A 14,361-nucleotide genomic window follows, 5' to 3' on the forward strand; every position below is an offset into this window, starting at 1 on the left:
TAACACTGTAATGGATTAGGATTCAATCCATGTTCGGATTCAGGTAAATCAATTTCGAAATTACCAACCAATCATAATTTTCACTATTCATATTCAGCGGAACTAAAGTGCAAATATATATACGTCCCTCATATCTCTACTCGCTCTCGCTGGTCCGGATTTCAGGACATGAAGTAGCGTAATGCCCCATTTCGTTGCACTTAAAACATTGCGTATTGCACCGATATTTCACTTGAATTTCACTGATCCGTTTTCGTTTTCGAACATCAAATCGCAACGATTTGACATGTGCCAGAAATCGAAACCGCCATTTGTTTTCTATTTTGAAATCGTGAAGCTGCGGGCACGCGAATTTATTGAAAAATTGAAGGAAACATTAGAAATGTAAGTATTTTAAATTTGTATTTATTGATATTTATTAATTATGCCTTTAAATTTAGGGGCAAGCATAAAACGCCAAGGCAAGACGAAACTTTTTTAAGTTTTATGGAGCAGCATCCTGACATTGCCAAAAATTATGTCAAGGGCGACCGAGTGGCAGCGGAGGCTCTTTGGGCAGAACTGGCCAAAGAATTAAACAGCCAAGGACCACCACAAAAAGATATCAACGGATGGAAAAAGGTCAAAAGAGATATTCTTAAGTACACATAAGTGGTTATTAACAATTTTTCTTGAGCAGGTTTGGTCGGACTGGAAGGGCTGCGTACGCAAAAAAATTGCACACAACAAATCGGAGACAAGAGCTACCGGCGGAGGTCCCTTCAACCAATTTGTCTTAAGCTGCACTGAGGAAAAAATTGCAGAACTTTGCGGTCTTTATACTTGTGTAGAAGGTATTCCACAAAGTTCCTCATTCGGTGTACAATGCGACAATAGCAATGAATCATCTGATGACGAAAATCCCACACCGAGTACTTCAGCGGTTGCAACAAGAACGCGAAGACCAAATTCAATGCAAGCATGTATCAAAGAACACATGGCCACGGAAGCAGGTGCGGTTGATTGTATATCTGGAACGTTAGGGAAGCTCCTGGAAAGTTTTGATGACACCAAAAATATTTTGAAAGATAGCAATGGTGCAGTGATAAAATCGATGGAAAAGTTATGCGATCTCATTTCAATACAGAACTCTCTTACCGCAGAACAAAATGAAATTTTGCGTCAGCATAATTCCATAAAGGAGAGAATTGGGAAAGAAAAAAGTGATATGAAGAAACGCATGTTGGAGATAGAGGAAGAAAAGTGGGAGTGGACGAAACGTGCAAGATAATTTTAATTTATTATTTTTTTTAAATACTTAAAATGTTATGAGATCTCGGAATTTTTTTTTTAGTTATTTAAGAATTAAAATTTGTTTACAATTTATCTAGTTATTTAAGCATATCATGTACATAAGTACATACATATATAATCCTGTATAAACGAAGAATTGAAAAAATTTTATTTTAGTACATATAAGCAATGTGATAAATTAAATTTTATTTTTTTAACTGTAATATAAATGTGATAGATACCATTAAATTCTTATTTTTAAGTATCCCAATGCAAGTAGTATATTAAGTTCTTGAAATGCAAAGCAAGCACCTTCTGTAAATAATATTGAAGTACATTAAGTCTTTTTATTTTGCTACCAAACAATTCAATAAAAAAAAATTATGAAATTGAAAGTGTTTGCATTAAATTGTTTGCAATTTGATCCCTGATATTTGTCGCGGTAGTTTCAAGACTGCTATTATTTTCAGCAGGGTCATCATCGATTACTTCTTCGGAAAACGCATACATGGAATCATCAACATTATAAAATCGACATATGTTGTGAAAAGCACAGCATACGTTAATAATTTTAACAACTTTCTGTGGGGTGTATGGCAAAACAGTTTGCAAACATTTAAAGCGACTTTTTAGCACCCCAATTACTCTTTCCACGATGTTACGAGCTTTTGCATGTTGCAAATTAAATTTATGCTGCGATGTTCCAGAAGTCGGATTGCGATAAGGTGTGAGTAAATATGGTTCTAACGCATAGCCTGAATCCCCTAGTAACCAGGAGCTGTGGTCACCGCTTTGAAAACTGGATAAAAGAGACTGTTTTATATTGGATAAATTGAAAATAAAAGCATCATGACTTGATCCGGGGTGGCACGCATCCACAGCTGTTATACTCATTTTATAGTCACATACCTGCAAAAGCGTTAATATTAATTTTGTATATACAATAGTATGAAAGCCATATGTATTATTTAACTTACTATCATAGCATTGACGCTAAAACAACCTTTCCTATTTAAATATAAATGCTCATTGTCGCAAGGTTTTAGTAATTTGATGTGAGTCCCGTCGATGCAGCCAATAACGCCAGGTATAGCAAATTTGTTGTAAAAATGTAAATTGGACTGACGAACTTCATAATGTGTCCTTCCAAACTTTACCCACTTTGGACATTGTGTTCGCTCTAAAACGTTTAACATCTCTTTTAAAATTTTTGACACCGTCGTCCTATCACATGCAATATGTGAATCCTTTCCAATAGACCGTTGGAATCCTCCTTCAACGTGGTTGCTAGTTTCAACTCAACAGGTATGGACGACAGATGTATTAAAGGCTTAATATCGTTAACTACATTCCGAAAGGCCTCTTTGTTTATCCTGTAGTACGAAATAAAACTGCAAGAAGATGTTGTGTTTTAATTTTTAATAGAACGCCTTGCGCATGCACTTACACAGGCTCTGGAATATCCAAAGGATTGGAGTGGTCTCTTAAAAGTCGTCGCGCAACCTTTTCATCACTTTTCCAGTTCATTTGATTCAATAAATAAGCAGAAAGAATGAAAACGCTCATTTTAACACAAATCTTCAACTCAAAATTAAACAAATTTTTTCTTTTCTCTGACAATCAGCTGTTTCGAACTTAACTTCGAACTTCACTGAAATCGCGTGGAATTCAGCACACCCCAAACTAATTCATGCGATTTGCAATTTCGGAAACGGAACGAAATCGCGTGATTTCCAGCACATGCCCGTATAAGTCTTACACAGTGTATGACACAATTTATGTCTACCATGCAAAACATGATCCAAGATTTAATAAAATCACAAAATCAAATGCTGCAAAATTCATTAAGCAAAAAATGAGCTTACTAAATATCTGTATATGGAATGCTAACGGTGTTAATCAACATAAATTAGAGATTATCAGATTTCTGTCTGAAAAGAATATAGATGTAATGCTTATTTCAGAAACTCATCTAACAAATAAAAATAATTTCAATATACCGGAATTTAGACTATATGCTACAAATCATCCAGATGGAAAAGCGCATGGTGGAACGGCAGTATTGATTAGAAATCGTTTAAACCACTATGCTCTAGAATCTCATGCTACACCACAGTTACAAGCTACAACAATACGGATCACTAAAAAATCGGGGTTTTGACCTAAATCTCACGGCTATATACTGTCCACCTCGTTTTAAAATTACAGAAATCGAATTTAAAGACTTTTGTGGAACACTAGGTCAAAGATTTCTACCAGATAGAGATTACAACGCAAAACATACGTACTGGGGCTGGGGTTCACGTTCTATTAATCCGAAAGGACGACAGCTGTATCAAATTGTTATAACTAGGCACAATAACCTTGAAATAATATCTCCTGGTAAGCCGACATATTGGCCTAGTGATCGTAAGAAAATAATAGATTTAATTGATATTGCTGTAATCAAAAATATAGATAGATCGCACATAACAGCTGATATGTACATGTACTGATCTATCTTCTGATCACTCTCCTGTACTAATAAAGTTATGTGAACAACCCATATTCGTTAATCCAAAAGTGGGTCTAACTTCTTATAAAACGAATTGGCTAAAATACAAAAAATACGTCAGTAGCGACATTAATATTGAGTACAAACTAAATACAGCAAGAGATATTGACGAAAGCATAAGAGAAGAATATAATAACCAGCGCAGCTGTCTTAGCAACACCAAATAAAAGCTATAAGCCGCTTGGTTTCAGAAAAATCTCTAACAGAGAAATAGAAATGCTTGCAAATGAAAAAAGCCGTGCAAGACGTGAATGGCAGATAAATCGTTCCCCTTCCACTCAGCTTCAATTAAAATCTGCTGTACGTAAATTAAAAAAGCGCTTAAACGTGAGGAAGAATTGAACACCGAAATGTATATAAAGAAGCTGTGTCCAAATTCAAACAAGCAAAATTCCCTTTGGAAAGCCCAAAAGTCCATGAAGCCACCAACTGACTCCATTATGCCTATACGAGACTTGGGTGGAAATTGGGCTCGAAGTGACGAGGAAAATGCTAATTGCTTTGCAAATCACCTAGAAAAGGTATTTCAGCCCAATTTGCCAAAGAACAACTTTAAGCTGTCATTCTTCCCAACACAGCTAAAGAGTCGCTCGAGTCTCTTAAGACTTCACCTTCTGAAATTATTGGTATCATCAAAGAACTTAATACAAAAAAGTCGCCGGGACATGATAAAATTCCCCCAAAAATGCTAATTGGGTTACCAGTTATTGCTGTAGAGGTGCTCTCTTTGCTCTTCAATGCAATTCTTAGTTTCGGATACTATCCAATTTCATGGAAAAAGTCACAGATTATCTTGATAGATAAACCTGGGAAAGACTTAACACAGCCGTCTTCATACAGACCAATCAGTCTTCTACGCTGTCTTTCTAAAGTATTTGAAAAGTATTACTATCAAAGATGTCTCCTTTCCTCCACAAAAATAATACAATACCAATGCATCAATTCGGGTTTCGTGCGAAACATGGCACAATAGAGCAAGTAAATAGAATTACTAACGAGATAAGAAAAGCATTTGAGCACAGGGAGTACTGTTCAGCAATATTTCTAGATATAGCTCAGGCGTTTGATAAGGTGTGGTACGAAGGTCTTTCATATAAGATTAAAAACAATTCTACCTTTAGAATTGGAGTCTTATTTAAAAAATAGAAAAGTTATGGTAAAAGTGGGAGATTTCATATCTGATGAACGACACATAAGGGCTGGTGTACCCCAGGGCAGTGTTTTAGGCCCAACACTGTACATCATATATACAGCAGATCTTCCAACAGCTAATAATGTATTAATTTCAACTTTTGCGGACGACACAGCTATAGTGAGCCATAACAAATGCCACATTTTAGCATCAGGAATACTAGCGAAGCATTTAAGATCTGTCGAAGAATGGCTAGCGATCTGGCGTATAAATGTGAATGAACAAAGGTGTAAGCATATTACATTTTCGCTAAGACCAAAAATGTGCCCGGCAGTAAAAATAAACAATATTTTAGTACCCCAAGCGAACGAAGTAACATATCTTGGTATTCACCTAGATAGAAGGCTCACGTGGAGAAAACACATCTCTAGTAAAATAACATGAATGAAGATTAGAGCTGCAAATTTAAATTTGCTTTTAAATAAAAACTCCAAACTTAGCCTATGCAACAAAGTGCTTTTATATAATGCGGCCATAAAGTCGATTTGGATGTATGGCATTCTACTGTGGGGTACGACCTGTGCAGCTAATATTGATATATTACAAAGGTTTCAATCAAAAATGCTTAACCCAATCCTCACGTTCACCGTGGTACATGCGTAGGAAAATATCCATAAAGACCTTGGTATCCCTATGGTAAAGAAAGAACTAGAAGACAGCAGAATTAAATATATATCTAAACTCCCAGATCACCCAAACCCTTTGGCTTATGCTTTGGTACATTCCTGCGATCATACACGCCTTAAAAGAAGAGACATGCCTGCATATTAAAGAGCAACGCATCGCCAAAATAGCTCAATCACTTGCTTGAGCCTTACTAGTTTTTAAATAGATTTAAGATTTTATAACTTATTGTTAGGCTTTAAGAAAAAGCAGATCCAATAAATAAAATAATTCAAAAAAAAAAATTATTAATTTGATGACTTCTTTTGTAATGTGATGCTTAGTAGTATTAATTTTCAATTAAAAATATTTTTTAAATTTATTAATTGAGAGCTAAAAGGCTTAATTCATTTTATTAACTACTGAAGTTCAAAAGTCAGTTGTTTTACCGTGCGATTCTGTACAGTGATAAAGTCTCAAGTCTCTAAATTTGAGATTTTAAGTTACAGACAATTTTTGAGACTTGAGACGATTTTGCTATTCTGTAAGTGACAGTCACAATATCTATTACATTTCATTATTCAGAGATGATTTTACACTTGAATGAAAATAAATATGTCGATAACATATATTAAATTTTCTATAGCATAGTCAAAAAACATAATTATCAATTAAAATAAAATATATGTTGACTTTGTTTCATAATATTTACGAAATTTATGTAAAATGAATTTATTTTTAAACTTTTCGTGTTTGAGTTGCTTACAAAATATAAAAAACGACCATCGATTAATATCTATGATGATCTCTATTCAGTATATTCAAAATGGCAGACAAGAGTTCTTTTTAGTTTTGTGACCTGCTAACTATAAGGTCTCAAATTTGAGGCAATGTTTTGAGACTAACGCTAGAGACTGTTTATAGTATTTTCGGACCGACATTGAAAATGTGTCTTTCAACGTGTGTTTTCGATGAGTTTCCACTGACAACTATCAATAGCGGCATTCTCTTGCTCTGCAAGATTGCACGATGACACGAAATGCAAAAATCCTATGCCTACTTCAGCTTTATCGAGTCTGCGAACTCAGCTGCTACCAACAAACAAGGCAACGGTGAGAAGGATGAGTCATCGCAGCGACCAATTGAGCAGCACCATAAGCAGAGCTTACAAAAAGCAAAAGCAGAAGAGAACGGCAGTCAACAACGGCCAGCAGCAAACGTGATCACACCAACAACTAAGCAGGTACCAGCAAGTACGCAGGCAGCGAAGAACAACATAAAACAAGGTGAGAATGTACCAACAAAAAGGCCAGTCTGTACAAACTGGCATTGACCGCTACATTAACATAAAAAGGAAATTAAGTCCTTCAAGGTCAGCGGTCAATCCTAAAACATTTCAAGGCGGTACACCAATTAAGAATAAACCGGAAGTTTTAAATGGCAATAGATTTGCCTTACTAAGCAATGGATCAGACGACGATGTGAAGGGTACCACCACAGTCGTTAATGCCAAACCACCTCCAATATATCTGCGCGAGCGTAGCAGTAATGCTCTCGTTGCTGAATTAAGTAAAATTGTAGGTACTAACAATTTTCATATAGCGCCTTTGAAAAAAGGCAATATAGATGAAACAAAAATTCAGTCCTACACTGAAAAAAGTTTAATGGATAGGTATAGTTAAATTTTTGTCAAATAAAAACAAGAATTATTATTCGTATCAACTGAAAAGCTCTAAGGGCCTAGTTGTTGTAATCAAGGGTATAGAGTCCGCCGTAGACTCTAGGGAAGTCAAAGAAGCATTGGAAAAATGCGGTTTTGGAATTAATACAGTTGTAAATATATTTAATAGAAACAAAGCACCACAGCCAATGTATAAAATTTAATTGTTGCCGAACACAAATCAACATAAAAAAATTAAACACATCCAATATAATATATAATTTGAAATATTTGCTGCATCGTAGAGTAACTGTGGAAGAACCACATAAAAGAAACGGACCGGTACAATGTACTAACAGCCAAGAATATGGGCATAATAAATCAGACTGCACTCTACGCAGTGTTTGTGTGGTATGTGGTGATTTACATCCCACTTCTAATCGCACCCTTAAGAAAGAAGAATTAAATGATGGAATGCTTATTTCAGTCAAATTCAAGCACGTCGTAACATCTAAATTCAAATAAAAAATATGCAAATGTTTCAATAAAATCTTCCAAATGGAGGTATTGAAACAATGATTATAAGTCTTACACAGTGTACCGGGATTTAGACTATAATGTTAGACATAATCATCCAGATGGAAAAGCGCATGGTGGAACGGCAGTATTGATTAGAAATCGTTTAAACCACTATGCTCTAGAATCTCATGCTACACCACAGTTACAAGCTACAACAATACGGATCAATAAAAAATCGGGGTTGTGACCAAAATCTCACGGCTATATACTGTCCACTTCGTTTTAAAATTACAGAAATCGAATTTAAAGACTTTTGTGGAACACTAGGTCAAAGATTTCTACCAGATAGAGATTACAACGCAAAACATACGTACTGGGCTGGGGTTCACGTCCTATTAATCCGAAAGGACGACAGCTGTATCAAACTGTTATAAATAGGCACAATAACCTTGAAATAATATCTCCTGGTAAGCCGACATATTGGCCTAGTGATCGTAAGAAAATAACAGATTTAATTGATTTTGCTGTAATCAAAAATATAGATAAATCGCACATAACAGCTGATACATGTACTGATCTATCTTCTGATCACTCTTCTGTACTAATAAAGTTATGTGAGCAACCCATATTCGTTAATCCAAATGTAAGAAGTTCTTATAATACGAATTGGTTAAAATATAAAAAATACGTCAGTAGCCACATTAATATTGAGTACAAAATAAATTCAGGAAGAGATATTGAGGAAAGCATAAGAGAAGTCAATGATATAATAACCATAAGCCGCTTGGTTTCAGAAAAATCTCTAACAGAGAAATAGAAATGCTTGCAAATGAAAAAAGCCGTGCAAGACGTGAATGGCAGATAAATCGTTCCCCTTCCACTCAGCTTCAATTAAAATCTGCTGTACGTAAATTAAAAAAGCGCTTAAACGTGAGGAAGAATTGAACACCGAAATGTATATAAAGAAGCTGTGTCCAAATTCAAACAAGCAAAATTCCCTTTGGAAAGCCCAAAAGTCCATGAAGCCACCAACTGACTCCAACATGCCTATACGAGACTTGGGTGGAAATTGGGCTCGAAGTGACGAGGAAAATGCTAATTGCTTTGCAAATCACCTAGAAAAGGTATTTCAACCCAATTTGCCAAAGAACAACTTTAAGCTGTCAATCTTACCCAACACAGCTAAAGAGTCGCTCGAGTCTCTTAAGACTTCACCTTCTGAAATTATTGGTATCATCAAAGAACTTAATACAAAAAAGTCGCCGGGACATGATAAAATTCCCCCAAAAATGCTAATTGGGTTACCAATTATTGCTGTAGAGGTGCTCTTCATGGAAAAAGTCACAGATTATCTCGTTGGATAAACCTGGGAAAGACTTAACACAACTGTCTTCATACAGACTAATCAGTCTTCTACCCTGTCTTTCTAAAGTATTTGAAAAGTATTACTATCAAAGATGTCTCCTTTCCTCCACAAAAATAATACAATACCAATGCATCAATTCGGTTTTCGTGCGAAACATGGCACAATAGAGCAAGTAAATAGAATTACTAACGAGATAAGAAAAGCATTTGAGCACAGGGAGTACTGTTCAGCAATATTTCTAGATGTAGCTCAGGCGTTTGATAAGGTGTGGTACGAAGGTCTTTTATATAAGATTAAAAACAATTCTACTTTTAGAATTGGAGTCTTATTTAAAAAATAGAAAAGTTATGGTAAATGTGGGAGATTTTATATCTGATGTACGACAGATAAGGGCTGGTGTACCCCAGATCAGTGTTTTAGGCCCAACACTGTACATCATGTATACAGCAGATCTTCCAACAGCTAATAATGTATTAATTTCAACTTTTGCGGACGACACAGCTATAGTGAGCCGTAACAAATGCCACATTTTAGCATCAAGAATACTAGCGAAGCATTTAAGATCTGTCGAAGAATGGGTAGCGATCTGGCGTATTAATGTGAATGAACAAAGGTGTAAGCATATTACATTTTCGCTAAGACCAAAAATGTGCCCGGCAGTAAAAATAAACAATATTTTAATACCCCAAGCGAACGAAGTAACATATCTTGGTATTCACCTAGATAGAAGGCTCACGTGGAGAAAACACATCTCTAGTAAAATAACATGAATGAAGATTAGAGCTGCAAATTTAAATTTGCTTTGAAATAAAAACTCCAAACTTAGCCTATGCAACAAAGTGCTTTTATATAATGCGGCCATAAAGTCGATTTGGATGTATGGCATTCTACTGTGGGGTACGACCTGTGCAGCTAATATTGATATATTACAAAGGTTTCAATCAAAAATGCTTAACCCAATCCTCACGTTCACCGTGGTACATGCGTAGGAAAATATCCATAAAGACCTTGGTATCCCTATGGTAAAGAAAGAAGTAGAAGACAGCAGAATTAAATATATATCTAAACTCCCAGATCACCCAAACCCTTTGGCTTATGCTTTGGTACATTCCTGCGATCATACACGCCTTAAAAGAAGAGACATGTCTGCATATTAAAGAGCAACGCATCGCCAAAATAGCTCAATCACTTGCTTGAGCCTGTCTAGTTTTTAAATAGATTTAAGATTTTATAACTTATTGTTAGGCTTTAAGAAAAAGCAGATCCAATAAATAAAATAATAAAAAAAAAAAAAATTATTAATTTGATGACTTCTTTTGTAATGTGATGCTTAGTAGTATTAATTTTCAATTAAAAATATTTTTTAAATTTATTAATTGAGAGCTAAAAGGCTTAATTCATTTTATTAACTACTGAAGTTCAAAAGTCAATTGTTTTACGTTGCGATTCAGTACTGTGATACAGTCTCAAGTCTCTAAATTTGAGATTTTAAGTTACAGACAATTTTTGAGACTTGAGACGATTTTGCTATTCTGTAAGTGACAGTCAAGAATGATAGAGAAAGAGATTACGCAATGCGCATGTTTGCTTTCAGTCAGCTGTTCTTGCTGACGTCACGGTTGACTTATTATTCGCCCGCGCTATTGAAAGTGAATTCGAATTGTGTTTTCAAGTGTTATATTATTTGTTTAATTCTATATTTTTAAAATTCGTTGTGCAGTGTTCGGTTGTAATAATAACAATGGTAAAAATAGTGCTACGAAGTGGAGATTTTTTCATTTCCCTAAGGATAAAGCCGCATTAAAACAATGGATTCAAATAATGTACTGGAACAGATGACGGAGCTGGTTTCATCAATGAGAGTCATTGGTAAAAATGGTTTGCTTCCATTCCAAAAAGGTTATACTCAAGCTACATATCTATTTAGATAAGTTGATTTTCTACAGTTTTTGATTTTACTTATGATTTACAGGTATACTTCAAAGCAATAATGCTTTGAAATTGCTGCTGGATGACTTAAGACAGCAGCACAAAATTGATTACGTTTTGACGTATCGATTGAACCAGGACGTTTTGGAAAATTTTTTTGGCGTAATTAGGTAAAAAGGCGGTCTTCACGATCACCCTGACAGGCAGGAGTTCAAATATAGGCTGCGTTCCTATATACTTGGTCACAACGAAGGAGCGATCACAGAAGAAGCCAATGTTGAAGTCGACAACACACCAGATTTGGAAGGAAGCTACTTATCTCTAACCGGTAATTATCAAAATATTACACGTACATAGTATTATAAACCTAAAACTACAGAAAACATTATTATATAAAATTGTATTGATGTTAACAAATTCAAATATGTACTTACATACAATCTGTTTTTATCCTAATTATACTTATAATAATAACTAACAATTTATTCCATTTATTGATACGCATGTACTTACATATGTATGTTTATTATATTTTTGCAGGTAATATTTTTCAACGTGTGTCAGTTGATCTGAATTCCACTGACCCAATCGAAAAAAATGATGACTTGGAGATTCTCAACAACGACGGACTTGAGAACTTGGCAGGGTACATCTGCCACAAACTCGGTAAAGACAACCCCGAAATTTGTGCCAATTCTGAAAATTGTTCGCTCATACTTGGGTGGATCACCTTTCTGAAAGAGGACTCTCAAAACCAACAGATATGTTGATGGAGCATATGAGAGCCTTGCAAGCAATATTTGACGCCGTCAATGGTAATGATTTGTGTTTAAATGAGTTAATCCTCCCCCCCTCACACAACCTGTGAAAACTGGCGCACCCTAATACGCCAGCGCAATTCACCATAGCTGTTGACACTTCAACCCAGTTCCCCACACCTGTGCTCCTACCCACCAAACAAAAAGGATAGACAACAGGAGAGGACTTGCCATTCGATTCGATACTGCGCCGCACATCAACATTCTCCTTTTTCGATCACCAAGTTTTTGCCGTTTGCAACATCTATCTCGCGCGCTACAGTTTGAACGTCGACCGCAAGTTATCTGGCGCGCTATCTACATACGCTGCATTGGTTGCCTAAATAATTTAGACATTTAATTTTAAGAAAAGGAACCTTTGTATAAGGTTAAATTCCTCTTCAATAAACTATCTTTTATACTACACACTTAAGTGATAAGGTGTTTTCATTTCAAATGTGCGTGATAACCATTTAGACAATTTAGTGATTCCCAAGGTACTAATGGAGATACATATGTATGTACATATGTATCTATTTGTTACAAGATTATTCAATTTGCATATAAGTATGTACAAATTACGTCCAGAAACACATAGATTTAAGTGATTTTGTAAATTGTAGCTCGAAAATAAAACAATTATTTTTCAGAGCTAGAATGTATTTTAGGATTCGTTCCTTAACCCTGGAAAGTCATGCCTCGTCGTTTCGACGACGCGAGTGTTTATTTTACCGCTATCGCACTGTTCCATTGTTTGTACAGTGCCTCTTTTTTTTACAGCGTTAGTCGCCGTTGAGCTGTTCATGTTTGCAGTTGGTTGGCTTCGTGCGATCTGTGTAAGTATCTATTTTATAAACAAGCGTAGTCGAAAAGACGAACGATGAACTTTGTGTGAGTTTTTCGTTCCGAAGTTATTTTTCTTGTTTTTTATCTGTTTGGTTTGTGCAGTTGTAATACAAGATGAGTGGCAGCAAAATTTATACTGACGAAGAACTTGAAAAATTTCTTGCAATGAGCGACGACGAGAATGGATTAGACGATGAGTTAGGGCATGCAAGTTCTTCAGAAGAAAGAACTGACGATGAGTTAGACAACAGCGAACTAGAATCTGATGCAGAAATCGAAGAAAACGAAAGCTTAGGGGATGCAAGTTCTTCAGAAGAATCAACTGACCTAGATGAAGATAACATACCTTTACATTTATTGAGAGCCAAGTCAAATATAATTAATTTTGATAAATCTATTTTACGGGGGAAAAATAAACATAAGTGGTCAACAAAAAATGGAAAATCTTATCGTTATGGTCTAAATGTTGTACATAAAGCTCGAGGACCAACACGCCACTGCAAAAATATAACAGACCCACTGAAATGCTTCCAAATGTTCATTACACCAGAGATCGTGGAAGAAATTGTTCAATGGACAAACCTTGAAATTGCTAATCGGCAGTCCATCTTACTTGCAACTACAAATGAAGCTCAAAGAAAAGTAACTTCATCAAATGAAATTTCTGCCTTAATTGGACTCTTGGTACTAACAGCAGTCAAGAAAGATCAGCACCTGTCTGCAGATGAATTGTTTGACAGATCTTATGGTGGAATAACATATATTTCGATAATGACAAAAGCAAGGTTCAAATTTCTTATGTCGTGTCTTCGATTCGACGATAAATCTGCACGCCTTCAAATAGTTGAAGACAAATTTGCCCCCATTAGAAAAATTTGGGAGATGTTCATTCAAAAGTGCCGGGAAAATTATACGCCTGGAGAATACCTTACGATCGACGAGCAACTACTGGCGTTCAGTGGAAAATGTAGCTTCCGGATGTACATTCCAAACAAGCCAGCAAAATATATACTCAAAATGGTCATGATATGTGATAGCGGTACAAAGTACATGGTTGATGCTATGCCGTATTTGGGTAAAGGATCAAACAAAACCACCTTTCCACTTGGTGAGTACTACGTAAAAGAGTTGACTAAAACTGTACATGGTTCAAATAGAAACGTTACAATGGACAACTGGTTTAGTTCGATTCCTCTTGCTAAATCACTGTTATGCGAACCATATAAGCTGACAATGGTTGGAACTCTACGTTCTAATAAGCGAGAAACTCCGAGTGAAATGAAAAATGTTAAAGGTCGTAAGTCTAATACGTCAATGTTTTGCTATGATAATGAGCTGACGCTTCTATCATATAAGCCGAAGCCGAGTAAGGTAATATATTTATTATCATCCTGTAATGAGGAAGGAGCAGTAAACCCCAAATCAAATAAACCCTACATGATCGAATTTTACAACAAAACGAAAGGAGGCGTTGATACCTTTGACCAAATGTGTAGTGTCATGAGCTGTTCACGCAAAACCAACCGATGGCCAATGTGTCAATTTTTTGGTATATTGAACATGGCTTTTATTAACAGCTACATTATTTATTCACACAACGTATTTCAAACAAATAAAATACCT

The 14,361-nt window shown here is 35.6% G+C and overlaps 2 protein-coding genes across 2 annotated transcripts; one reads left to right on the top strand and one right to left on the bottom strand.

Annotated features, from left to right (window-relative positions):
- Positions 1-239: 239 nt before the first annotated feature.
- Positions 240-1,618, top strand: LOC126765722 (uncharacterized). The gene is made up of 3 exons (XM_050483460.1): positions 240-384; positions 441-621; positions 680-1,618. The coding sequence occupies exons 1-3, from the start codon at positions 287-289 to the stop codon at positions 1,268-1,270; spliced, it is 870 nt and encodes a 289-aa protein (XP_050339417.1). The 5' UTR covers positions 240-286; the 3' UTR covers positions 1,271-1,618.
- Positions 1,619-1,653: 35 nt separating this feature from the next.
- LOC126765736 (putative nuclease HARBI1) lies at positions 1,654-3,052 on the bottom strand. Its single transcript, XM_050483474.1, has 3 exons — positions 2,720-3,052; positions 2,250-2,663; positions 1,654-2,181 (listed from the first exon to the last, which is right to left on the bottom strand). The coding sequence occupies exons 2-3, from the start codon at positions 2,466-2,468 to the stop codon at positions 1,654-1,656; spliced, it is 747 nt and encodes a 248-aa protein (XP_050339431.1). The 5' UTR covers positions 2,469-2,663; positions 2,720-3,052.
- Positions 3,053-14,361: the final 11,309 nt, after the last annotated feature.

This window comes from Bactrocera neohumeralis, unplaced genomic scaffold, assembly GCF_024586455.1.
Source record: "Bactrocera neohumeralis isolate Rockhampton unplaced genomic scaffold, APGP_CSIRO_Bneo_wtdbg2-racon-allhic-juicebox.fasta_v2 cluster11, whole genome shotgun sequence".
Taxonomy (NCBI): Eukaryota; Metazoa; Arthropoda; class Insecta; order Diptera; family Tephritidae; genus Bactrocera; species Bactrocera neohumeralis.